Raw genomic sequence first — 26060 nt, forward strand, 5'->3', positions numbered from 1 at the left:
GCCCAGGCTAGCTTCACTTTTGACAGTTCTCCCGCCTCGGCTTCCTAGGTCTTGGGATTACAGATTTCTGACCCTCTGTCAATATTCTAAATCTCAGTGGGTGCTACGCAGATTTGATATTCTCTTTTGAATTTAAGACAGTGTCTCATGTAGCGCAGCCTTGCCTAAAGCCTGCCGTGTAGCTGAGGAGTAAGGCTTCTCCTGCCTTTGGCTCCCAGTCGGCACTGGGGGGCTGAGGCTGCAGGCGTGTGCCTTGCTACTCACTTAGCAGTGTAAGCTTCCCGCAGGCTCGGAAGAGCACTGCAGACACCCTTGTCAGTCACGTTCACGTTTGTGTTACTGTTTTTTACTTCTAGAGACCAAGGTGGTGTTAAAGATAATGAAAGCAGTTCGTCCATTGTCTTTGCTGAACTCACCCCAGAAAAAGAAAAACCTTTTGGGGAGTCTGAGGTTAAAAATGAGAATAACAACCTGGTGAGCTACACGGCCAACTTAGTGGTCAGGAACAGCAGTGAAAGCGAATCGTCCATTGAGCTCCAAGAAGACGGCTTGACTGATTTGTCTGTCAGACCAGTTGTCAGGCATCAGCTGCCGCTGGGGCAGAGCTCGGAATTGGAAGGGAATTTGACATCCACAGATGAGTCTTCTGAAGGCAACGTGAACCTGCTGGGGCAGACAGAGGTAGAGTGCTTTCCCAGATCCCTCAGCTGTGTAAGGGGTTGACTCTGTATGGCAATCCTTTCTCCTCAGCTGACGTCCCGCCTGCTGGACATGCTCCATGTGGTTGTCTTCTGTTTAGTCTCATGGACTCAGTGTGGTTCCTTTGGCTATATGGTATTTTTCAGGTTTGGGTTTCTTTTTCCCCCTCACACAGGGTTTAATATAGCCCAGGCTGACCTGGGATAAACTGTGTACCCAAAGGTGCCCTTGAACTTGTGATCCTCCTGCGTCTACCTCCGGAGTGCTGGAATTACCACAGATGGCTTACACAGTTCTGAGAATCAAATCTGGGGCTTTGTGAATGCTAGCAAGGACTGTCCTAACCCACCCCCAGGTGTGCTGTAAGGCCTTTGCAGTTAGCCTTCCCTGTCCCTTAGTTAGCTCCTTTAACCTGGTGCTGGTCTTCTCATAGGTCAGTGCACCCTGAGATATGCTCTGTGGTGTGCTCTGGAGCTGGAAGCTCTATTCACCACCTATTTCTGGTATGTGTTAGCATCATACTATAAATACATACATAGATTCATGCAGAACAACTTTCTATTTGTGGAGTATGACTTTTGGTGACTCTTATAAGATTATCGGGTCAGTTGTCGTATCTTTTTACTGAGGTAAGTTTGCTGATATGCTCATAAGACTCATCTGCATCTTTAGTGTATAAGAGACTAGACATGAGGGGCTGGAGAGATAGCTCAGTTGAAAAGTGCTTGCCATATAAGCCTGACCGGAGGTTGATCCACAGAATTTATATAAAATTTTATTTCCACCACCTGAGTACTAGGATTACAGACTTGCACTCTGCTTGGTGTATGCGGTGCTGGGGATGTTATGAGAGACCTGTATAAGGAGAGATGAACCAAAAAATAGAATGCTCAGACATAGCATCACAAACAAACCTCCGAAAGTGCCATTGGGTTTTGTGTTTGCTGTCTGTTACTGAGCATAGGGTCTGTTGTTACGGCTTGTGTCCCCAGAGAGACTCCATTGGAGAATACAAAAGTTTCCTTTGTGGAGAGCTCACATCTTGAAACACCAACACACGGCAGAGAGGGCTAACTAGGAATGATGTGGGTTTTCGAAACCACAAAGCCTGTTCTCAGGAACACATCTCTTCCAAGGCCACACCCCCTAGTCCTTCCCAAACAGTTCCACCAGCTGGCACCAAGTACTCGAATCGATGAGCCTGTGGGGGCCGTTCTCATCCAAACCCCCATACCAGCTCACATAGCCGCACTTTGGAGAATACTGGCAGTTGTAGAATACCACGCAGCCATTCTGTAATGCTTTATCTTACTATAGTTTCATCATAGAGCACTTGCAAGCTTTCGTTCCTACTGTCATGAGGAAACCCCCAAGACAAGCATCAGCTGTTCACGCTATGAGCAGACCTCATAAGCCTCAGAATCGCTTCCTCAGTGGTTCTTTCAAAAGCTTCTGCCATCAGATCTGGGGTTCCTTATGGTAGGACTTACTTTGTTTAAGACATGTATTTCCAGGCCACCTGCCCTTGGAGTTGCTATATCCTGTTGGGTCACCTTGAACTTGTGATCCTTTTGTTTCCGCCTCCTAGTGCCAGGATTACCGGGATGTACCCTGCTTGGTGTATGTGTTGTTGGGGATTTTAGGAAAGGTTTCCTGCATGCTAAGCAAGCACTTTACCAAGTGAACCACATCTCCAGCTTCAGGTAAAACTGTGATCTCTGCTTATCAGTCTCCTTTAGGAGACTTTAGGCAGCAGTTAGTCATGGTGTGTGACCTAGAGCAGGCCAGTGAGTATTCATTGTCAAATGAAGACTGTGAGACTTCGGCCGATGAGAGCATGCTGTGTGTCCTCTAGGTTCGGTACCACCTGATGTTGCACATCCAGATGCAGCTGTGTGAGCTCTCCCTGTGGGACTGGATAACTGAGAGGAACAAGCGGAGCCGGGAGTATGTGGACGAAGCTGCTTGTAAGTACCATCTGTAAGTCTGCTTACTTCAGTAGTTTTCAAGAACAACCATGTGATAGTAGTTGATCTGTGATAGAAAGTGTTTGTTGATATTTGTGATGGTTGATGTTAACTCTCAACTTGACAGGATCTAGAGTCACCTGGATTTCTGTTGACACACCTGTGAGGGATTGTGTGTGTGTGTGTTTGTGTGTGTATGTATATATATGTGTGTGTGTATGTGTGTGCATGTATGTATGTATGTGTTAGATTAGATTAGCCTCTGGACATGCCTGTAGGGGATCATGTTGATTAGATAATTGAGGTGGGAGACCTGCCCACTGTGGGAGGCACCATTCCCTGGGTTGTGATCCTGGGCTGTATGAAAGGGAGAAAGTGAGCTGAGGGTAATATTCATTCATTGCCCTCTGAGTGGAGGTGTATAAACCCGTGGCTTCAAACTCCTGTCATGTTAGCACTCCTGAGATGAGAGGACACACTACCTTGACCTGTGAGCTGAAGGAAGCCTTTTCTCCCTTGAGATCTTTTATGATGGCGGAGGGAAGAGAAACTAAGACAGTTTTAAAATAGTAATATGGTAGAATTTAAATCACTGATTTTGGATTGAGATTTTTGGTGTATATATTTGTGAAATGTACATATGTGTGTGGGTATGTGCATGTGTGTGGAGACCAGAGGTTGATTTAAGAGGTTTTATTACTCAGTCATTCCCCACCTTAGTTTTGAGACTTTCTTACTGACTTGGCTTGGTTGGCCAGCCACTGAGTTCCAGAGCTGTGCCTGACTCTTGAGTCTGAAATACCACCTGACAGGTACTTTCAAAACAACGTCTTTAGAGACTAGAAAAAGCTGAGAACTGCCAGTAGCCAGAGGAACTGTAGGAATGATGGTTGGGATTGCAGGCATATCCCAACCATGCCCGGCCTTGTTATTAAACTCTTAACTGTGGCTGGGATGGTTGGTGGGTCACACCTTCAAGGCCCGGGACTTAGAGAGGTTGAAATAGGAGATTGTCTTGAGTTCCAGGCTACAATATGAGACTGTCTTCAACAACAAAAAGGGTTGGCGAGGTGGTTCACTGGGTATGGAGGTGTTTGTCCCCTAAGCCTCACCGTCTGAGCTGGGTCCCCCGGACTCACCTGGTAGAAGAGAAAACTGACTCCACACGTTGTCCTCTGACCTTCACCTTGCTGATGAGACATACATACCACCCCCACACATATTCACATAAATAAAATGTAAAGAGTTGGACCCACAACCCCTCCTCCTGTTAGTGTTACTTAATTTGTTAAGGAATGTCCTTTTTTTTTTTTTTTTTTTTTTAAAAAGCAGTTTTTGTTTTAGTACAGGACATCCAAGCTTTTTTGTTTGTTTTTCAAGACTGGCTTTAATCTGTATAACAACCTTAGCTGAGATGAAGCTGGCCTCGAACTCAGAGATCCAACAGTTTCTGATTCCTCTCAGTGCTGAGATTCAAGACACGCACCACCTTGCCTGGCTCAATTTTTAAAAAACTATTTATGAATTCTTTGTTGCACAACATGTACTCCAATCTCACTCATCTCCCCATCCCTTCATATTCACACTCTACCCTTGCAACACCTCCCCCCCACACAAAAAGGTATAAAAAACAGCTTGTGGAATTCGTAGTGTGTCACAGTGTGTCCCACAGTATAGCCTTTTGTCCACACATCTTTTCTCGTAGATGTTTGTTGCACTGACTCATGGGTCTGGTTTGATGTCTGCAAATGTGTTAGGTGTGTGAAGTCAGTGGACCTCAGGTGGATATGTCTTAAGCCATTGAACCCCACCCTCTAGGTTACCTTGTAAACATTCAGAGATGACGTTGGTCTTTCCTCCTGTGCCTTCCTCTGCTCACTGCTCAGGCATCTCTAGCAAATATGAGAAATGAGGGACAGAAGCCAACGCCTTGGGGACATTTATCTCCTCCCCGGCCCCTGGGTAATAATGTCTTAGTCCAGTGTGGGCCGCCTCAGACTCCAGCGTGTTAAGAGGACTACAGCTGTTGTGTAGCTGCTCACTGCCTGGTCATGGCTTAGAACGCTGTTGATGAGGTGTGTCTGGCTGAGCTGAGAGGCACCACTTTAGAAACAGAGAGTCAGTGTTGGGTCGCAGTCTGTGAAGGTTTTCTTTGCTACCAAAGAATCCTTTCTCCTTAGTTCTATGGTTTAGACCATTCTGGCATGTTTGACTTTTTAAGTGGCAAAGGCTAATTTGTTGAGAACTTTTAACAACTAGATGTCAATGTCATTTAATAAGTTCAAAGAAAGAGGGACATGAAACCTTTTTTTTTTAAATTCCAGGTCCCTATGTTATGGCCAGTGTTGCAACAAAAATTTTTCAAGAATTGGTGGAAGGTGTCTTTTACATACATAACATGGGCATTGTCCACAGAGATCTGAAGGTAAGCAAACTGCTAGACCCGTGAGCACAGCAGTGGTGTCTCATGGGTTGACTTGATGTGGACTCACGGAGCACAGTGAGGTGACATGCCTTCATTCATCTTTTAGAAAGTTGTCATTGCTGTCAATGTAACTTGTTACCCCAAAGGTCCAGAACTCCTGGTTGGGAGGATGGCTCAGTCAGTTAAAGTACTTGTCCTGCAAGCACGAGGGCTTGAGTGTGTATCTCTAAAATTTCCCTAAACAGTCAGGTCCAGCGCATAGGCCTGTACTCTCAGTGCTGGGGAAGCAAAGACCAGAGGAGTCCTGGGCTCACTGGCCATCAGTCAGATGATTCATCGAGGAGGGTGCCCACTGTCAGCGTTTGGCCTCTGTATACATAAATACTCTTGGGTGTACGCACACACGCGTGCACACAAACACACACACACACAGAGCAACCTTTCCCCCAATACTTAAAAAGAAGCCCTTAGACTGAATTTAAAAGCAGTCATTGGGGTCATTTGAACCTTGGCTTAAGGGGTGACTATAGTAAGGTGTAAGTATACTGCTTTCTAATGTAAGTGGTGATGGTACGTATACTCAGTGTCAGGAGAGGGGCTCATATCTTGTTGGTTAAAATGGGTTTTCAGGAAATGGCTTTTTTTGTTTTTGTTTTGTTTTGTTTTGTTTTGTTTTGTTTTGTTTTTTAGGTTAAAAAAAAAAAAAAAAAAGGCTGGGCAGTGGGGGCGCTTGTTTTTAATCCCAGCACTTGGGAAGCAGAGGCAAGGCCAGCCTGGTCTATAGAGCAAGTTCCAGGACAGCCAAGGCTATATATAAAAAGAGAAACTTTGTCTTGGAAAAACAAAAACAGAAACCAAGCAAACCATCTGGCACATGTCTTTTATTCCGGCACTAGAGGCTAAGGCAAGTCCAGGGCTCCGAGGGGCTATGTAGTGAGTTGTGTCTCAAGGACCTAAACTAAAATCCAACTCCCAAATCCCTCAAACCAAACCACAATGAAAATATAAATCCAGCAGACAAGAGGATCAGTTAACTTCAGGTTAGCCTGGACTACATAGTGAGATCTTGACTCACAAAACCAAAGTAAACCACCACAAAACAAACAAACAAAACCCCCATAGGGACCGTTTTAGTTGTAATTCCTAAAAGACCATCAAGGAGAAGCAAAACATATTCTTTCTTTTTTTCTTTTTCTTTTTGGCTGATACATCTTAAAGCAATTAGCCCACTTTTCCGGCCAGAATTAAATCATGAGAAAGGAATCTAAATAAAACTTTAGAAGACCATGAGAGCTAATGTGCAAGTCACTTTAATTTTTTGGAGGGATTAAGGGACAGTAGTTTGTGCGTTGCAGTAGGAAGTGAAGTCCAAGTGTTTTCTGGGTATCTGTCTAGCCAGAAACAACAGTTTGCATTGCTGAGGTTCTCTGGCAGGCATGGAGGTCATGGCTCTCCTTTGAGCAGGTAGGTGAGGTCATAGATGCCATATATGGAGTTCCAGAGCTTTGCTGGGAGGAGCTTCTCGAGGTGGAATTTGTACCTCTCCCCATAAACATTCCTGATGCTTCTCTTACAGATGGCCTCGAGGGTTAAAGGTTTTTTTGATAACTTTACTAGGGTTTCCCTTAGGAGCTCGTATTCTGGCAGCATGATTCCTGCTGGTAGAATCCCCTGTTTATTGCTCAGTCTTAAAGGATAAGTGCGGTAAAGTAGTCTGGCCAGAAGCGTTCTGTCTCTGATGTTGGAACTGCGCTGAAGGTACATGTAAATGGGAGACTCCCCATTTCTTGTTAAAATGTTAACGTTTGCCTCAAATTCCAGCAAGAGACTGATGATCGCTTCTCTGCCTCCAAAGCATGCCTCGTGCAGAGCTGTCTGGCCTTCGTGGTCCTGGGCGTTGACCTTGGCTCCGTTATTTAGCAGCAGACGGATGCAGCCCACCCCCGCTGCCAGCAGTCGGCCGACTTTGCTCGATGCAGTACACACGGCCAGCTTCAGAGCTGTGTTTCCAGTAGATGAGATGGCACAGTTCACATTGGCCCCACAGGCAATGAGTGTCTCTATCATGTTTTTGTTCAGTATGTCTGCAGCCATGTGGAGGGGCGTCATGCTGGATTCATTAGTAGCATTGACCTGGGCACCATTTTGAGCCAAAAAGGAGAGAACTGGGTAGGTCCCGTGTATTATGGCCAGGTGGAGGGCTGAATGCTTGTTGCTGTTGTCTACCCGGGCATTAACTTGAGCTCCGTGGTCACACAAAATGCACAGGCACAAGACAGCGTTGTTCTGAATGTCCATCAGAATCTTTTGGATCTGAGTGCTGGGTTTGGACCAAGTGGTAGAAGAGGCTGGCCAGTTGAGCAGCATCAGGTGAAGGGTAGTGAAGCCTTGGGCGTCCCTGGAAGGGATTTACCACATGTTAAGCCAGATACACCTCACTGAGGGACAGTAAGGAATTAGTGCTCAGGAAGGTAACCCTGACTACAGGTAAGCCTGCTAGTCCCCCCACACCCCCTCACCCCCGGGGTGGGAGAGTACAAGTTGAAGTCTTGTATTCAGGTGCAGATGAACTTGTGCCTATCTGGAGGCCTGGGGTCAATGATAACTGTATTTCTTGATGCTCTCTACCTTATTTTGTGACAATATCTCCACCAAATCTGAAATTGGTCAGCAAGTGAGCTCCCTCCCTCCATATGTCCTTCCCCACCCCCCCACCCCCCACTCCCAGCACTGGCCAATAAACCATGTGCTTCTACACCCAGCTTTTACTTCATGCTGGGGAGGGAACTCAGTCTTTTTTTGGATTTTAAAGAAGATTGGCAATCTGTGTTGCTATGTCTTAGGGTTGTTTTAAGTCCCTGCTGGGTGGAGCCTAGGTTCTTAGAGAACCCTGCTTAAGCTTGGGTTCTTCTGGGACTTTTGGCCCCTTAAAGGCTGTCCCTTGGTTGTTCTTGTATCCCTGGCATTGTGCATGGCTCGGCACTGGCTCACTGGTATCAGTGAAAGGGTCAGACTTTGGTATGAGCTGTGACTATCCTAGAAGTGAACACTGAAGGGCAGAACTCACATTCACTCAGTCTCCTGGCTTTGTCTGTCTTCTTCCTGACATATTCACTTACAAGTATAGGAAGGTGAATGCAGGACTTGGACCCTGCATTTTCTCAGGTCACTGAGGCCTGTTCCTCTTCAGGCCTGCTCTAACCCACTTGGGGCAACTTGGCCCCCATCTCAGGGTTGCCTCCAAGCTGTCGTTGTAGTGCCAGAGACGGGGGTGGGGGTGGGGGGGTATCTTGAGAGTTGATATGGCCTTAGGAGCTGGTCTTCAGTTCACCCACACTTAGCTGTGTGTGAGAGGCCTAAGGCTGGTGTTGGAGAGACAGCAGGGTGTCTCAGCCTCCTGAAGGCTTAGACTCAGGGATGGGAAAGAAAGTGGGAGGGTAAAGGGCTAAATGAGTGCTGAGTGTGGGCAGTATTCTGGAGAGCTGGAGAGCCTCGCTCACCCAGGAGCCATGTGTGATTTCTAGTGCCGGAAAGTGTCTTTGAGGAGCCTCTAAAAGATGGAGTGAGTTGAGAGCTCAGGTTGCGACTGGCAGCCATGGAGAGGATTGGCCAAACTGGAGTGGTGGTGCCAGAGGAGGTGCAAGCCAAGATTGATTGGGTGGATTTTTCTGATAGTGTTATAAAATCAGCGGTAAGAGTGTGAGCACGATGAATGTTTCTTTGTTAATAAATAAGAAGCCCACCATCTATTTGGTCCCCTCACCACCCTCCATATTGTCAGATTTCCTGAGTGCTGTTGTCCCAACTTTCTGTGTTATTATTATTTTGTGTGAACTCTTTAGCTGGCTGGTTACCATTCTTGTATTAGTTTCCACCTCGTCAGCAAAGTAAGATTCATCCCAACATAATCTATACACAGAATGGGACACATCATCTGAATCACACACACACACACACACACACACACACACACACACACACACCCCTCTTCACTTAGGCCTGACAGCATGCTGAGGTAACTTACCTTACTTCTGGGTCAGCACCGTGTTGTAACAAGCAAAGCAAGCTTTGTGGCTTGCGGTACTCGGCGGCCAGATGGATGGGAAAGATAGGCTGTGTCTGCTGCTGGGAAACCACAGTGCATTACAGTCCACAGTCTAAGGATGTTAGCATTGGCTTGGCTTGGCTTCAGTTCATGCATTGAGATGTTGTGTGTGTTTGTTTGTTTGTTTGGTTTGGTTTTGTTTCTTGGCGAGAGTTTCCCTGTGTAGATGGGGCCTGAAACTCACAGACAGATCCAGCTGCCCCTGCCTCCTAAGGCATGTGCTATCATTCCTGGCTGAAGCTTTTCTTCTTGAGTTTAAATTACCCATAACTGGTGAATTTAAATGACAGACTTTGTGTTTTAGAGCTGAGCATGTTAGTGCACACCTGTAAATAATCCTAGCCCCTGGGAGGTGGAGGTGGAGGAGAGTCAGGAGTATGAGGCCGTCTCTGGCTATAAAATCAGGAGCAAATTGCTCTGAAATCATTTAGTCCTTAAATTAACCCACAAGTTGAATAGCAAGTACTTGTTACATTTTATTTTAGGTCTTGCCAAAGCCATTACCAGCTATAAAATGTGGGTTTCTAAGGCTTCATAGATGCTGTGGTATGTGTCCTTACTGTGATTAGCTGAGCTGACTATACTAGTTCCTAAAACACACCATGTCTGCAAGTGACAGGCGAGTGAGTCAAAGAAGGGGTCACTTTCCCTTTTTGGAAAAGAAAAAAGAAAAAGTTAATTACAAAAGCAATGATCAACCAGCTTTGGGGGCTCATACCTATAATTCCAGCACTTGGGAGGTGGAGACAGGAGGATTGTTGCATGCTTTAGGCAAGCTTGGGTAACATGGTGAGTTCTAGGCCAGCCTGGACTATAGAGTAAGCCCAGCCTCAAACAAACAAACAAACAAACAAACAGAAAATCTAGGAAGGTGTGTATAGGAAGTGAAAAGTAATTCACCTACATGGCATCGCCGCTGTGGGTGTGTTCTGAGAGGAGGGGGGTACCTTCTTCCAGCCACACAAGCTGTGCTCCATCCATCCATCTGTGTGTGGTGCAGGATGGAGGAGTTGCAGGCTAGGGTATGCGTACTGGACCTGGGGGATGGTCTGCAGAGCCCTGTGTTTTGTGAAGTCCTCCAAAGTGCTGGGATTAAAAGGGTGTGCCACCCACCGCGTCCCCTCTGTTGTTTCTCTACTGTGACAGAGAGAGTAGGGGGTACCTGGCTCAGTAGTCGGTAGCGGGTGGAGCTGGCCAGGATGGTCAGGGGCTGGTTGACAGGGTGGCTTCTGAGAAGTGTCGTGATGGTGTTGCAGTCTTCCTTGATGATGGCCTCGTACAGTTTAGAGTGCAGTGTCGTGGCCAGGCTCTCCTCCACCAACGGGGCACCGTCAGCCACCGGGTCTCTGCTTCCTCTCTTGGTTATGTTTCCCATGAGATCGGCTTTAGAGCAAGGGCTTACAGGTGAGGGAGGCTGCTATGGATTGGTTAGTCTCTCTTACGGTGATGATTCCTTTGGCTCGGTTCTAGAACCGTTCTAGAATTGTGTTTGTCAAAAGAATCCTTTGTTCGTTCTTTTTATTTTATTTTTTTTCAGTTTTATTTATTTATTTATTTATTTTGAGACAGGCTTTCTCTGGAATTCTCTGTGTAGATCAGGCTGGCTTCAAATGTAGAGACCCACCAGCCTCTGCCTCCCAAGTGCTGGGATTAAAGGCATGCACTGAATCCATGTTTATACTGGAGCCAGCCTGAGACTTTGTTCCCTCATTTATAGTATCAATTGCAAGCATCGTTTCTCAGCTTTTACACCCAAACTGGCACCTTATGGCTAAAAGCATTTCTCTTTTCCCTTACATATCAACTATAATTAAATCTAATAGGGCCAAGTGAGCTGGCCAGGGTAAGATGCCTGCCACCAAGAATGAGCACTTGAGCTCCATCCTGACGATCTACACAGTGGGACTCCTGAAGGTTGTCCTCTGACCTCGCTCGCCATGCCATGCCATGCCATGTATGCACAAACAGTTTTTTAAAAAATTTGGAGGAGCTAGAGAAAGTACCCAAGGAGCTAAAGGGGTCTGCAGCCCTATAGGTGGAACAACAATATGAACTAACCAGTACCCCCAGAGCTCGTGTCTCTAACTGCACATGTAGCATAAGATGGCCTAGTCGGCCATCATTGGGAAGAGAGGCCCCTTGGTCTTGCAAACTTTATATGCCTCAGTACAGGGAAACACCAGGGCCAAGAAGTGGGAGTTGGTGGGTAGGGGAGTGGGGGCTGGGGGAGGGTATGGGGAACTTTTGGGATAGCATTTCAAATGTAAATGAAGAAAAAATACCTAATTTTTAAAAAAAAATTGGAAATTGAAAAAAAATTAAAAAATAAAATGGAAAAAATTATTCATTTATTTTATGTAGATGAGTACACTGTAGCTGTCTTTATGCACGCCAGAAGAGGGCATTTAATCCCATTATAGATGGTGTAAGCCACTGTGTGCTTGCTGGGAACTGAACTCAGGACCTCTGGAAGAGCAGTCAGTGCTTTTAACTGCTGAGCCATCTCTTCAGCGCTGCACATAACTCTTAGCAGGACCAAAATAGAGTAGGACATATATTAACATAAAAGTGAGCTACATTTAATGTAAGGTTGCAACTTTTCACCTGTTAGCTTTAATTTTAGTAACATCCTTTCTCCCCCTGTTACATGGTGATGTTGTTACTATTATTCAAAACGTCTCTTGCAGCTCTGGCTTGCTTCAAGCTTGCTATGTAGTTGAGGATGACCTTGAACCTCTGATCTTGCCACCCCCTCTCTAGTGCTGGATCGCAGATGTATATGTGCTACTTTATGCCTGTTGGAGTGAGATCACAGTGCTTTGTTCGTGCTAGGCAAGCACTCTGCCAGCTGAGCTACATCAAAACGTTCCTCAGTGGCCAGCACTCAGCAACGTTTTTACTTTGGTGTGTGAGTGTATGTGTAGCATGCTCAGTGTGTGTGGTGTGTGTGCCTATGTGGGTGGCATGCTTTGTGTGTGTGAGGTGTGAATGTATATGTGGTGTGTTTGCTCCCATGCTCATGTGTGTGCATGTGTGTGTGGGGTGTGTGTGTGTGTGTGTGTGTGTGTGAGCCAGAGGATTTTGAATGACCTACTCTATCACTCTCTCCCTTATTCTCTTGATGCCACATCTCTCACTGTAAGCGGCTGGCAGCCAGCAAGCCCAGGGACCCTCCTGTGTCTTCCGTATGATGCCAGGGTTACAGGCACTCCTGGGCCACACCCAGCTTTTTACCTGAGTGTTAGAGACTCGAACTCTATGTCATGTGCTTGCACAGCCGACACTTACTCACGGCGCTGTCCCCCAGCCCAGCAGCCTTCTGTTTGCTTGAGATAGGGCTTTTGTTGTATAGTCCTTGATAACCTTGGACTCACCATGTAGCCCTGACTGGCTCCATAGTCACAGCGACCCTCCTGCCTCCGCCTCCCAGTTGTGGCATCACAGGTGTCAGCCTCCATGCCTGGCACTCAGCAACTCCTAAGTTTTCACTCTTTGTTTTAAGACAACTGAGTTGACTTCTCTGCTTATTTGTAGCCTAGAAATATTTTTCTTCATGGCCCTGATCAGCAAGTAAAAATAGGAGACTTTGGTCTGGCCTGTGCAGACATCATCCAGAATGCAGACTGGACCAACAGAAATGGGAAAGGTAATTATTTATTTGTTCACCTATTTTCTTTATCTTTGCATTTAAAAATTAAAAAGAGACCTAGTTGAACATGTCCTTAGATACTGAGAATCTTAGAGCTTCCGTAAGTGAGGCCAACAGGCAGCTGTTCCTTCAGGAGCGGCAGAGAGAGGTCTGCTCACATCACAGTAAGTCCCTTAATGGCCTCTTCAATCTTAGGAACACCGACACACACATCCAGAGTGGGGACTTGTCTCTACGCATCACCGGAGCAGTTGGAGGGATCCCAGTACGATGCCAAGGTACTGTTGGTTTCCCCTCCCTCGGTTTGTCAAGGATCAGCAAGAGCAGAACCATGCGTGCAGTTCTGCGCAGAGGTGCTCCGGCCATAGCTGAGTCTTGCAGGTGATCTGTCATGTCAGACGAGCCAGCAAGAACATTCCCTTTAGGCTGTGTGACTATTTAAAATTCCACAGATGTCACTAAATGTTGAAGTCAGCCTTCCCTTTTAAATGTCACCGTTCATGTTAGGAAGCTAGGCTTGATGGAGGTCTCTTCAGTCATTCCTTCTCTAACTGGAAACTTAGGTAAACAGATGTTCCGTGTGCCACTGACTCCTCTTGAAAGAGAATATAGATACTGTAAGGTCTTAACCCTCTTTATTCCTTGAGAAATGTTACAATAGTCTTTTCTATTTGAGTACTGTGCTGGGTTTTGTTTTTGTGGAGCTGAGGGTTGAAGCCACGCCGTGCGTGTGTGAGTCAAGTGCTCCAGCACCGAGTTGTGTGCTCCAAGCTCCTTTTTAATTTTATAAGACAGGATCTGTATGGTGCCGCCTAGCTTCCGACTCATGATCCTCCCACCCCGACCCCTAAGTGCTGGAATTGCAGACATGGGCTACCAGTTACGGTTCTTGAAATAAATCCTTTTCCACTATTGCAGCCTAAACAGTGATCTTTCTGATGCATCATTTCATTTTGGCTTTTAGTGACTGGAAATGAGTTGCCAGGAAAACTCATTACTGCTCTTAAGAGCCTATCTTCCTAGTAAGCTCCCGTTAGGGAGAGTAGGACAGGTTTCTGCACGGTGACAAGAATGCATGGGGCTGGCCAGCTGGGCTCACTGGCCAAGAGGCTAAGAACCAGGGTTTGGTTCCCAGCACCCATAGCAGGCTACTCACTTGGAATTCCAGTTCCAAGGAATCTGATACCCTCTTTTGGCTTTCACACATTTAACACACACACATGCACACACGTACACATACACATACACACACACACACACACACACACACACACACACACACACACCAAAATTGGTCTTGAAAAAAAAACGCTCAATTATGAATAGAGGCAGAGGTTAGCCTTAGTAGGTAGGACCTGGTGACAGTCTACTGTTGCTAATACAGGAGTCATGAGTTTGGTCATTTTGCCTGAGTCACTCTGTCAGGCCTGGATTATGGTGGGGTGGTGGGATGATGTCTCTGTTGGATAGGGCAATGACTGTTGTGTCTTTTGGGATACTCCTAACCTTCATCTGACCACTACCTTCCAGGCTTGTGTATGTCTTCTGGGTATCAAAGGGATGGGGTTAGGAAGGTCTCAGACATCTCTTCCCTGAGGCAGATTCCTGCTTTTGAGGCCTGAGACACCCTTCTTTGGGGATGCTATAAGGCTTCCTTCATGGCATCCTTACTTGAGAAACTGTACTGTTAGACGTGCCCTCCTAACTGTTAACACACTTTGCATGCCGTTTCCCTCCTCTGCAGTCAGATATGTATAGCTTGGGTGTGATCCTGCTCGAGCTCTTTCAGCCATTTGGGACAGAAATGGAGCGGGCAACAGTCTTAACAGGCGTAAGGACTGGTCGGATACCCGAATCCCTCAGTAAAAGGTGTCCGGTGCAAGCCAAGTATATCCAGCTCCTAACCGGGAGGAATGCGTCACAGAGACCATCTGCTCTCCAGCTGCTGCAGAGTGAGCTTTTTCAAACAACTGGAAATGTATGTAGCATTTTCTTGTTTAATAGTTACTGAATACTTTGGGTTGGGTATGATTCCAAGAGTCAGTCAGTCTGTCTATCCATCCATCCACACACACACACCCACCCACCCCTGATGATAGTTTTATTAATTTAAAAAATATTTTTATTTTATTGTGCATATGAACAAAGTGCACACATGCCCTTTTGTACCTCTTAAGTGCTGGGATTGCAGACTTGAACATGTCTAACTATGGCTCTCCTGGAACTCATTCTGTAGATCAAGGTGGCATTGAACTCAGAAATCTGCCTGCCTATGCCTCCCGAATGCTGGGACCAAAGGTTTGTGCCACCATCCAAGGCAGTGGTAGAGCACGCCTTTAATCCCAGCCCTTGGGAAGCAGAGGCAGGCGGATTTCTGAGTTCGAGGCCAGCCTGGTCTACAAAGTGAGTTCCAGGACAGCCAGGGCTATACAGAGAAACCCTGCCTCAAAAACAAAACAAAACAAAACAAAACAAAACAAAACAAAACAAAACCAGACATTGCTAATCTCCCTTTCACAGATAAGGAAGTAAAGATTTAAGTTAAATCATTTGTCATACAGTGACAGATACTATTCCTTCTAAGTGCATTATACTTGTTGTAATTTAGAAATCTAGATGTCTAGCTCTTGAGTCTCTATTTACCCTTAGCTTTCAGGCTGCTTTTTGTTAGAAATTCCTTGGCAGGCGCCTCCCTGTGCTGGTGAGATGGCTCAGCAGTTAAAAGGCACTTAGCAGACAAACCTCACACCCCAAACTGGATTCCACAGAACCCATGGAACAGAGCACCCCACAAAACCTTGTCCTTTGACCCCCATATATGGTCCAGAGCATGTGTACATCCCCCCAACCATAAACACATCTAATGATAAAAATGAAAGCCTGCCCTGTACTAGGGACAGACTATTTCACCCCAGCATGGCTTCACAGTAGTTTTAAGTACAGATCATCAAGCCAGCATCTTTGTTTCACAGTGGCCAGTGAAGCTGCATTTCACAACTATGAGTTTTGGAGTTTATGGAAACAAAATAACTAAAGCTATAAGTTGTCTGAGAGTTTCAGGTACTGAATTGGCACAGAACCTGCAAGCATATCTATGGTCTACATAAGCTTTTGCACACTGCCAACTACTGTTCTAAACTTAGTCTAGGCCTTAGGTTTCTTGGGTGTTTGTTGTTTTTCTATCTTCATGTAACTCAGGAGGAATGTTTTATTTTTCTCTCCTAACCATGGATTGATTTCCCTAAATGATTGTACTAATGTACTGGGTAAAAAAGGCAGTGATTCTCGGTAGGAGTGGACAGTAGTGGTAGGCCTGACCTCTGCATAGCTTTCAGCATGCCACTGTCTGAGCTGCCTTTTTCCTGCCATGTGGTTATGGTGCCAAAATACCATCTTCTCTGCATGTTGAGATAGGTGATGCATCCATTTCTTGCTCTAGAAACCTAAGTTTTCATTAAAGGTTGATACAAAATATATTCTTATTGAGGCTGGCCAGCAGAAGTTCGTGTGCAATTTACATGGTAATCATGGATCCAAGTTACAGATGTGTGTGTAGGTCTATATACATACACACATATATGTTTTAACTAGGTTACAGTTCTGTGTTGGGTCACATTCACAGCTACCTCCAGGCTCATGCCGTCAGTCCCTGTGGCCTATGAGCCCTAGGCTGGTCCTAGATGCCTCGTGCTTTGCTACTGAAGGTATGGTCTCTAGACCAGCAGCTAGCAGCAGCCAGGAACCCGCATTCGAGCAGGACCTGTGGGCTACGTTGTGTTTGGATAGTGCTGCATGTCAGGCTTTCCAGCTGCAGTCTGCAGGTCAGCAAAGGGATGTACTGTGAGCATCTGACACCCTCTCTCCTCTCCACTCACTCCCCTAACCACCTGGCAAGTTCTGGGAGGACAAGGGGTAGAGTTCTCCACTTTATGGATCCCAGAAGCAATTATGATTGGCACTAGCTTGTGAACCGTTTATAGTGATTACCTGGAAGCTAAGCTGGGAACTGGGAGGTGGTTAAGGAAGCTGCTTGCCTCAGAAACATCAGTGTTGGAAAAACAGCTCAACAGTTAAGGGCCCTGACTATCAAGTGTGGTCATCAGTCCAGTCCTCAGTCACAAATAGTGGATGTAAAGGATAGATGGGCAAATCTCTTCTGATAGCCAAAAGTGCGTCCTAGTACAAATACATCCATACACAAAAATACGTAAATGTTAGATCTAATTTCTAAATTAAAAACAAAACAAAAATATTTAAATAGCCATGTCTGGTGGTGAGATGGGAGGTGGGAAGCCACAGATCCTTGGAAGTCCATGATCCAGCTAGCTTGGCCTGGGTGTCAGTGAAGTTCCAAGTCAATGTGAGTTAGCAGATGGACCACCATCAAGGACTGACCGACTTTGAGCTGCAGACATGATCTTTGTTAATGGACTGGGCTGACGAGTATCAATTAATTGTAGTGGGTACTCTGTGGCAACTTGACACCTGAGCCCCACAGGGGTGACTAGTGATGACAGAGTGACAGCTGCTGTTCAGACCCAGCAAGGATGTCTGAACACTTGGGCCATTTTAATGGAGTCTAAAATGTTTTCTTTCAGGTTAATCTCACATTGCAGATGAAGATAATAGAGCAAGAGAAGGAAATTGAAGAACTAAAGAAGCAACTAAGCCTCCTGTCTCAGGACAGAGGGCTGAAGAGATGAGAGGGAAAATGGGGCCTACCCTGTGGCCTGAGTTATGCTGCCAAGCATGTGAAAGTGGACTTGCATTACAGTCAATAGGAATGTACATTTCCAACCCTTAGTGAGGACAGGTGTGACTCCCAGTTGTACTGAGAAAACCTATGTAAAGACTTAAAAGGACCCCAGCTTCCTTTTCCTCAACCCTTCCATGACCCAAGACTGGACTAAATTAAGCCTCTTCCTCCCACCTTCTCCAAGTTGTGATTCCTCAGTTTCCTATTCAAATGTTACTCCCACCCGGAACCTATTTTTTTTTAAGCTCTGTCTATTGGCCATCCTGCCTTCCTTCCCGAGGGCTGTACTACAGAATCAGTGCTCCCTCCCCACACCTGCTTGCCCCAGGATGACTGCCAGCCTGGCTGCTGTTGCTGTGGCAGCTGCAAGTCTTGCCTGGTCCTTCTGTACTGCTGCCATGGCCAGTTACCAGGACACTTGATCACTCCTTGGCTCAAAATGTCTGTGGGCTCTGTACTGCCTGGAACGTCAGAGTTCTGCTTCGTAGCACTGTGCGCTCTTCCGGCCCTCTGTTCTTTCCACTTGGCATCATCCTGCAGCTTGCCCTAGAGTGATCTCAGCAGCTAAAATGTCTTCTACCTTTATTCTGTATAGTCTCCCACGATTCCCACGTTTCCTCCTTAAAGCTTCAACTCCCCAAACCACCTGAAATTCTCAGCAATCTCTGATGCCATAAAGTGCCTGCTCCTGGCTGGCAGTCATCTCAGTGCATTGCACTTGGTTTTACTCACTTTAAAATAAAATAAACTCCATAGTGATATGGTACTTTATTGGACAAGTCCTTTTCTGACAACAGACTGGAAGCCGTACCATTCTTCTGTTGAACCCTGCAAGACAAGCTGCTCGAATTCACTTAAGGAGTTGGAGGGCAGTGCTGAAGGGGGCCAGGTTTTCACAGGACTTAAGCCACCGCTGCACATTGGTGGGTGCTGCCCCACTGCTGCCCCCAGTCTGCTGGAGCACAGACCACAGCACCACATCTGCCACAGTGAGCTCATTCCCAACCAGCCACGGGTTCCTCCCCAAAGCGGAGTTCATAGAGCGGAAAACGGCCGCTTTTTCTTTACTGCTGCCTTCTCGAAGCTGAAACATGGCGATATCCACCCAGCTATCGATGAGGGTTAGGGTGACAGCATTATGCTTCTGGCCAAACAGAGAGAACAGGAAACGTGCGATGTTCCCTTCTCCTTCAATGGGGCACATGGTTTGTACACTGAACTTCATCTGTGTCTTGGGCACTGCAAAGGAAAAGACCACCAGATTCAGTGTGTCCTGTGTGGAAGAGGGAACTCATCACATTCATGAACTGATAGCAAGATCATCTTCAAAAACATGACCCAACATCTGTAATACGCAAGAGCCTTTAGGTTTTCTGTTTGCTTGGTTTCTCAAGACGGGGTTTCCCTGTGTAACCGTGGCTGTCCTAGAACTCAAGAGATATACCTGCCTCTGCCTCCCAAGTACTGGGACAAAAGGCGCGCGCCACCACTGCCTAGCTGAGCCTTTAGTTTTTACATTTTTGTTGTTTCTGAGACAGTCTCCACTATGTTTCCTTGGCTTGTTCAATAGATCGCCTGGCCTGGAACTCAGATCCACTTTCCTCTGCTTGCTAAGTGCTGGGATTAAAGGTGCATGCCACACCAGCTTCTAAGTGCAACCTACTCCCTTCAAAAAGTGATCAAGGCCCAGTGAGATGACTGTGGGTACAGGCTCCTGAATTCAGTTCCCAGGGCTTATAAGCAGAACGCAGGACAACGTAGAAGACTTGTTCCTGACCTCTACAGGATTGCTCCCACACACAACACAATGTATGCTTAAAAACAATTTATAAGTGACTAGCCCTTTCGGCTTTTGTGTTTATAATGGTTTTCATCAAGCCAGACAGAACTCAGACCATCAATTCCATCCCCTTGCCATTAACTTTGGAGGCTACAGCCCAGAAAGAAACTAGATGTTCCATTGATTGCCCAGGGCAAGGATCTCTTCACTCTGGCCATGAGGCTGAGGGAGATAGCACTGGGTGGCTCAGCATAAAGGTGCATGTGCATAATTCTCTTTCTCTGGAAGCTGAGATAAGAAAATCAAAGGCCAGAGTTTGAAGCTAGCTTGGGTTATGAATTGAGATACTGTCTCAAAATAGGACAGGTAGCACTGAACGGGTGACAGGCAATAATGTGTTTCTACCTAAATGAAGCTCAGGCGGGAGAGGCATTTCTCTGTGGAACAATGAATAAATGATACCCTGCTGTCCTTTATAGGTCAAACAGAAAGACACTGTTGGTGTTCCTTTGGTGAGTTTTTTAAATATGACCAGTGGGGCGGGATAGCTACTATTCCCTTGGTTTGCCAGGTTGCACAGGACCCCTTCCTCCAAGGCTCTGCTTCCCTGGAATTGTCTCCCTGAGCAAGCCCTCATTCAGAACACTGAGAGTATCTGGTCTCAGACTTACCTCCCTCTCCAGTGGCCCCACAAGCTGGCTAGACGTGGAGAGGATCTTGCCCAACAATCGGCTGTAGTTAGTGCTGTGGATAGTCCCACACCTTTGCTGCCTAAGTAAGTTCAACCCAGTCCCACATTTACCATTCTTCCAAATCAGAGTGAAGCCCAGCTGATACTCGTGGCGGGACTGCTTCCTAGCCTGCTCCCCGAAGCACTTGACAAGATTCTCAGGTACATTCTTGACAGACGAATGTGTGTGCACAGTGGACAGGACCCTGTAGCGTTCACAGAGCAGCCTGTGCAGCACAAGCAGGGACAGTGGTGGGGAGGCTGGGTTTGCGTTGATCACAATGTCTTTCAGCGCCCCATAGTCCTGAGGGAGAGACCAAAACACTAAAGCCAACAAAAGCCAACTGGCCAGGCAAGGTGGCGCACACCTTTAATCCCAGCAGTCTGGAGGCAGAGGCAAGTGGATGAGGCCCAGGTCAGCAAGGGCTACAAAGAAACTGTCTTGAAACAAAAGGGCCATCTGTGTTCACAAAGGAACTAGGTACTATATCTCCCACAACTTCAGGGTCTGATTGAGTCTCAAATCCCACTTAAAGATGCTGCTGTGACCCCACTTGACAGCTGGAGAAACTTGAGTCCTGGGGAGGCAAGCAGGTTATCCAAAGTCACTGAGCTAAGTAGGAAGTGCTGATGGACACAAGCCTGAGGTCAACACTTTCTAAAAGAGGTAGGAGGATCAGGAATTGGAGACATTCATCTATAAAGTGAGTCTGGGGCCAGCCTGCGCAACATGAGAACCTATCTCAAAACAACAAAACCCAGAATTGAGAAGACAGCTCGGTCTGTAAGGTGCCTGCCCTAAAACATAAGGACCTGAGGTCAATCAATCTTCAAACCCAGGTGAAAAGCATGCTTGCAATCCCAGAGCTGAGGAGGTGAACAAAGGCTAGTCTGCAGGTCTGGCCAGCCAGGTGCTGGTGAGCTTAGGTCAGTAAGAGACTGACAACCACATGAGCATCAGCCGAGAAAATGCCTCAGTCTGTTCTCAGGCCGTCACATGACCCTGCACACACACAAAACACACAAGAGTGGGATGTGGGCTCCTGGTTCAGAGTTTTGACTTCACCCTCCACACCATGTCAGCCTTCCCAGCACACAGTCAGCCAGCACCCTGGCTGTGCATGTTTCCTGACTCGCCTCCTCAGGGTCTGGTCAGGTCTTGGTTGCTTCCTCAGTGCATGAAAATATGCAGGAGAGAGAAGGCAGGAGACAAGACAAAGTGTGGCAGAGGCACCAAGGCTGTCAGAGCTCTGGGCGAGTCACTGCAGCACTTGCACCCTAAGGTGTCTACACTGTATTGTTAGAGTTCTAGAGATTACTTATGCGGCTTCTTGGCCTACTCCACTGCTGGTCCTCTAAGTTGAGTCCTATAAACTTCAATCATAAGTGCTAGCTGATACATTCATTTTCTGTAGTAGCACGAGAGTTGCTGCTGACCTCTCTCCAGCTCCGACAACCTATCCTTGATAGACCAAACTTAAGCACTGGAACTGGCTCGTTGCAAAATACTACAACGAGGGAGGTGAGATTTTTATATCTGTGTAGCCAGGGCATTTCCTCAAAAAGAGTGGGGACACTTCTGCTCTATCTAGTGGCATCTAGAATATGCTGGGATGCCCTTTCCTCCCAGGGCTTAGAGGTAGCTGACACAGACTGGGACAACAGGATGCTGGGACTCTAGACCTCCCTTTTCTGCCCTCTCCTCTCTCTCTGTTTACCCCTCACCATACCAAGAGGCCTTATAGCTCTGGGTGTAATTGCTCCATTTATTTTTTTGAGCCAGGGTCTCCTGTAAGCTAGAACTCATGATCCTCTTAGCCCAGCCTCGAAGCACTGGGATCACAGGAGTGACCCCCGCCCCAAACACACACACACACACACACACACACACACACACACACAGCAGCAGCAGCAGCTCTAGGTGCAGTCATTTAGAGAAGAAAGAAAACAAGTGCTTTGCTCCACCTCTGAGAACTACAAAGCCAAGCCACTGGCCCCATGTTTTGGCACTCATAGACATCTGGTTTCTCACCTTTCCAAGCACGGAATTCAAGTCCAATGTGTTTGTGGCTAAAGTTGTGGGCTCATCAGCTTGCAGGATGTTGGTTACGTCCAAGTCCGCATCTGGGGTGTGAATCATCTTTGAAAGGCCATCGACTGCTGCCTTCAACTCATACAAGCGTTTTAAAATATCATCTTGGCGAGATTCAAGGGCTTGCAAAGAAGGCTCGGATGTTTCCTAAAGTTAGTTTATCACCAAATTAGTTTGCCACCAAATTTCCGCTGTCTAAAAACACACGGCTCAGTATATAAAAGGTGTTTTACTGGCAGTCCTGACAATGCATTCCATCACCCAGGCCTCTGGCCTCCACATGCATGCTATGGTAGGCAACCTCCTCCCCACCAAAACAAATATATACATAGACATAGACATAGACATATATATATATATATATATATATATATATATATGTATGTATTTAAGTTCAAACTCTATGAAGCAACAGCACTTCCTTTCCTCCAATCCAAGGGGTCCTGCAAACTTATCCACAAGTTTCTCTACAACATGGAAGACATATGACTGTGAAGTCGTCCTCTCTGGGGTTAGGAGAACTTGTTGCTCTTCCAAAGGGTGCAGGCTGGTTCCCAGCACCTACATCAGGAGGTTCACAACTGACTGCAATTCCAGGTCCAAGAGATCTGACCCCTGTTTTGGTTTCCACAAGCACCCACACACAGCATTCACTCAGACATGCAACATACACATAAATATGAATAAAAATAAATCTTAAAAGAGAGTTGATCCCCTACTTCAGGTAAGTTAGATGGAGAAAAGGAAAGAAAATGAGAACAAAGCACTAGCCCTCCTCTCACCCTTTGCTTTTGAGAGACAGTTTCACTGTATAACCTGCAACTCACAGTCCTGTTTCCGCTTCCAGCTGCTGGGATGACAGATGTGCACCACTATGCCTGAAACAAAACCGACTCTTCTAAAATAAAGGGAGAGTCTTTGTTATGTGTTGTTCAGGATGGCCTCGGGCTTCTGGGCTCATGTGATCTTCCTAGGTAGGCCTCTCATTGTACCCAGAATCCTTTACTATCAATAACAGGCTAATTAAAAATACTTGGTTTAAGTCATGGATACTTATAATTCCAACATTTGGGAGGTTGTGGCAGGAGGATCAAGAGTTTACTGCCTCAGCTGTTGCATAGCAAGTTCGAGGCCAGCATGGACTACATGAGACACTGTCTCAACCACACACCTTCAAAGATTATGTCTGAATGAGCAGACAAAAGATGGAGGAGGACAATAGAAAATAATTTATACAAAGAAAGGGGAGAAAGGACCTCAAGGTTTTAAAAATTATTTTTATGTGTATAGGTGTTTTGCCTGCATGTCTGTCTGTGCATGTGTGTACCACCGTGCCTGGAGGTCAGCAGAGAGCATAGGATATCCTGGAAGCAGGATTACAGTCAGTTGTAAGTCTCTCTATGGGTTCTGAAAACCAAATCTAGGCTCCCTGCAAGAGCAAAACGTGCTCTTAAGCAGCGAACCATCTCTTTCAGCCTGGAACTCAGGCTTTGAAGCACCCTCCAGTTTGGAAGCGTCTCCCTGGAGCAAGTGCTCCCAGGGAAAAGTGATCAAGTGTGCACACTGCTTTAAGGCAGCACTGGCATTCTCCTATCTCGGTCATCTGGAGCAGTCACTACTGAGAGAGTAACTCCACAGAGAGCCAACAGCTCATCCTTTGTACCAATGCATCCTCTTTGCCAAGTACAGTCTGGCATGCATTAAGAAACCAATCACAGTTGTTATAGGCTTTATTTCGTTTTTCTACATTTATTATGTGTGCACACATGACTGGAGGTCAGGGGACAGCACAGGGGAATTGAGTCTCTCCTTCCACGTAGATTCAGGGGTCAAACTCAGACGCTCACTTATGGGGCCAAGACAGTGTCTAGCTGAAGGACCACTGACCCATGTCTGCTCTTGTTTTCATAGTTCCGCAGCTAGACAACTGTTAATATCACCAGGTTCTGAGTTAACCACTTCTCTCCCAGTGGAGGCAAAATAAAGGATGACAAGGGTCAGGAGAACTACCCACAGCAGCATCTCTTTACGTATTTATCCAAAATGCCCCATTTTCTATCTGTTGGAAATCTGGGCTGCGATTATCGGTAGAAAACTGAAGGGGAGGGGAATAGATGGGGGGATGGATGGGGGGGGCGAAGAACGTAAAAGGAAGAGCACGACAACTCCAAAGGTTGGAGGGTAAAGTTTATTGTAGATAAAAGGGAGAGCAGAGGCAGGGACAGCTGGAAGGTCCGGAGTGAACATGGCCAGACTGAGCTGGGAGGTTGGCCAAGAGAGTGGCATAGCCAAATGACTTAGTTATATAGCAGCCAGAGGAGCTGGGGAGAGGGAAGCCCTGCTCAGTCCCAGGGCTGGAGATTTCAGGGTAGGGGATGGGCTAAACCAACCAGGAGGCCCTGTCACTGGTAGAGACTGAGGGATGCTGGGTGGACCTGAGGGCCAGTGTCTGCTTTGATATGTTAAAGGGCACCTCAGTCAGTCATTTGAGACCTAACAAATTTTCGTCTTTAGAAAAAGAGATTGTGGGAGGCAGAGGCAGGTGAATTTCTGAGTTCGAGGCCAGCCTGGTCTACAGAGTGAGTTACAGGACAGCCAGGACTACACAGAAACCCTGTCTCGAAAAACCAAAAGAAAAAGAAAGAAAGAAAGAAAGAAAACGAGATCAAACAATAGTGATAAACATGGTAAGATAATTGTTCTGAGTTAGGCAAGGTGGCACACACTTCTAACCCCAGCACTTAGAAGCTCTTTCTCCACCGGTGGAGAAAGGGCTCAAGATTATCTTTGGCTGTAAGAATCCCAGGACAGCCAGGGCTACAAAGGCACTGTTTCTGCCTCACACCCCCATGGCCAGGAAACACGAAAAAGGACCTCAACTTACTTAGAAACTGGAGACATCCAAATTAAAACTACATTAGGATGTCTCCATTATCCTGCTGGTAACAGCTTAAACCTGTATAACCGCTTTGAAAAAGAACTTAAAAAGTGGAAGGCAAACCTGCCCACTGGGCCAAGAATTCCATTCCTATACAGGCTATTTATGTTAGCTAGTCTATAAATTCCAGTGCCCATGAGTGAGGACGGGGCAGATAAATAAGCGGGGTGTGGCCAGGAACATGATCACTCACTATCGTTATAACAAAATCTTGGACAGCATGCCAGACAACAGAACACATACTATTTTTCCAGACCATCAAGATTATATAGCTTAAGGATAGCCTCCACAACCTAACCGCGAAAACCAACACATAACTACAATAAAAGTCGGGACCTCTTGTGGAAAAGTTAAAGTGGGAAGGATGGGGCACTAAACCCGTCAAACTGGATTATGGTAACCCTGGGATCGTTCTGAAAATTCCTCGGAATGAGCATTTTTCGTGTTGTTCACTTTTCTGTGCGCCTGGAGATCGTGACAGGAACCCACGGCAGCACTAATCTAGGTGGATTTTGTCGGACCCGGCCGCAGAAGGGACCGGGACCCTACGCAGACACAGCGCCGGCGCGCTAGACGGGACGAGGGATAGGGCAGGGTGCGGCGCGGCACGAACGGCGCCTGCGCACTAGGCAGGGGCCGCACGCTCCTACCTGCACGTGGCCCGCGTCGGTGGCGGGGCTGGTGGTCTTGCTGTGCACGTTGGGGAGCCGGTACATGCAGGTTGGAAGCTCTACACGCAGAGGTGCGCTGCCTCCATGATAGGGCTTTACCTGGTACATCGGCATGGTGGGAACCCAAGGAAGGTAGCGGGCGAGGGACAGGAACGCTCAGAAGCCACCCAAGGCCACCTCAGACAGCAGCCGCCTTCTTTCTGACTCTGCTGCTGGCGTTCCGGAAAATGAAGTCCCCGAGCTTTCAT

At 46.7% G+C, this 26060-nt stretch overlaps 3 protein-coding genes across 5 annotated transcripts in view; 1 reads left to right on the forward strand and 2 right to left on the reverse strand.

Moving 5' to 3' along the window:
* Positions 1-18367, forward strand: part of Eif2ak1 (eukaryotic translation initiation factor 2 alpha kinase 1) — a 35624-nt gene extending 17257 nt beyond the window's left edge. Inside the window, exons 9-15 of the mRNA XM_021161984.2 lie at positions 357-681; positions 2555-2666; positions 4991-5091; positions 12731-12842; positions 13041-13123; positions 14590-14823; positions 17444-18367. Coding sequence (XP_021017643.1) covers positions 357-681; positions 2555-2666; positions 4991-5091; positions 12731-12842; positions 13041-13123; positions 14590-14823; positions 17444-17548 — 1072 coding nt within the window. The 3' untranslated portion in view covers positions 17549-18367. The remainder of the gene's footprint in view (positions 1-356; positions 682-2554; positions 2667-4990; positions 5092-12730; positions 12843-13040; positions 13124-14589; positions 14824-17443) is intronic.
* Positions 6355-10778, reverse strand: Ankrd61 (ankyrin repeat domain 61). 2 transcript variants are annotated; one of them, XM_021161986.2, is made up of 3 exons: positions 10359-10778; positions 9116-9213; positions 6355-7489 (listed from the first exon to the last, which is right to left on the reverse strand). In XM_021161986.2, exons 1-3 carry the CDS (start codon positions 10569-10571, stop codon positions 6535-6537), a joined length of 1266 nt encoding a protein of 421 aa, XP_021017645.1. In that variant the 5' UTR covers positions 10572-10778; the 3' UTR covers positions 6355-6534. The 2 variants fall into 2 exon arrangements, with proteins under 2 accessions (XP_021017645.1, XP_021017644.1); XM_021161985.3 differs by having other exon boundaries at positions 9116-9216.
* Positions 18355-26049, reverse strand: Aimp2 (aminoacyl tRNA synthetase complex interacting multifunctional protein 2). 2 transcript variants are annotated; one of them, XM_021161987.2, is made up of 4 exons: positions 25792-26049; positions 22144-22350; positions 20184-20415; positions 18355-18840 (listed from the first exon to the last, which is right to left on the reverse strand). In XM_021161987.2, exons 1-4 carry the CDS (start codon positions 25924-25926, stop codon positions 18452-18454), a joined length of 963 nt encoding a protein of 320 aa, XP_021017646.1. In that variant the 5' UTR covers positions 25927-26049; the 3' UTR covers positions 18355-18451. The 2 variants fall into 2 exon arrangements, with proteins under 2 accessions (XP_021017646.1, XP_021017647.1); XM_021161988.2 differs by having other exon boundaries at positions 25912-26042.
* Between the last annotated feature and the right edge of the window lie 11 nt (positions 26050-26060).

Source organism: Mus caroli, unplaced genomic scaffold (assembly GCF_978045245.1).
Source record: "Mus caroli unplaced genomic scaffold, Mus_caroli_1 scaffold_4, whole genome shotgun sequence".
Classification (NCBI taxonomy): domain Eukaryota; kingdom Metazoa; phylum Chordata; class Mammalia; order Rodentia; family Muridae; genus Mus; species Mus caroli.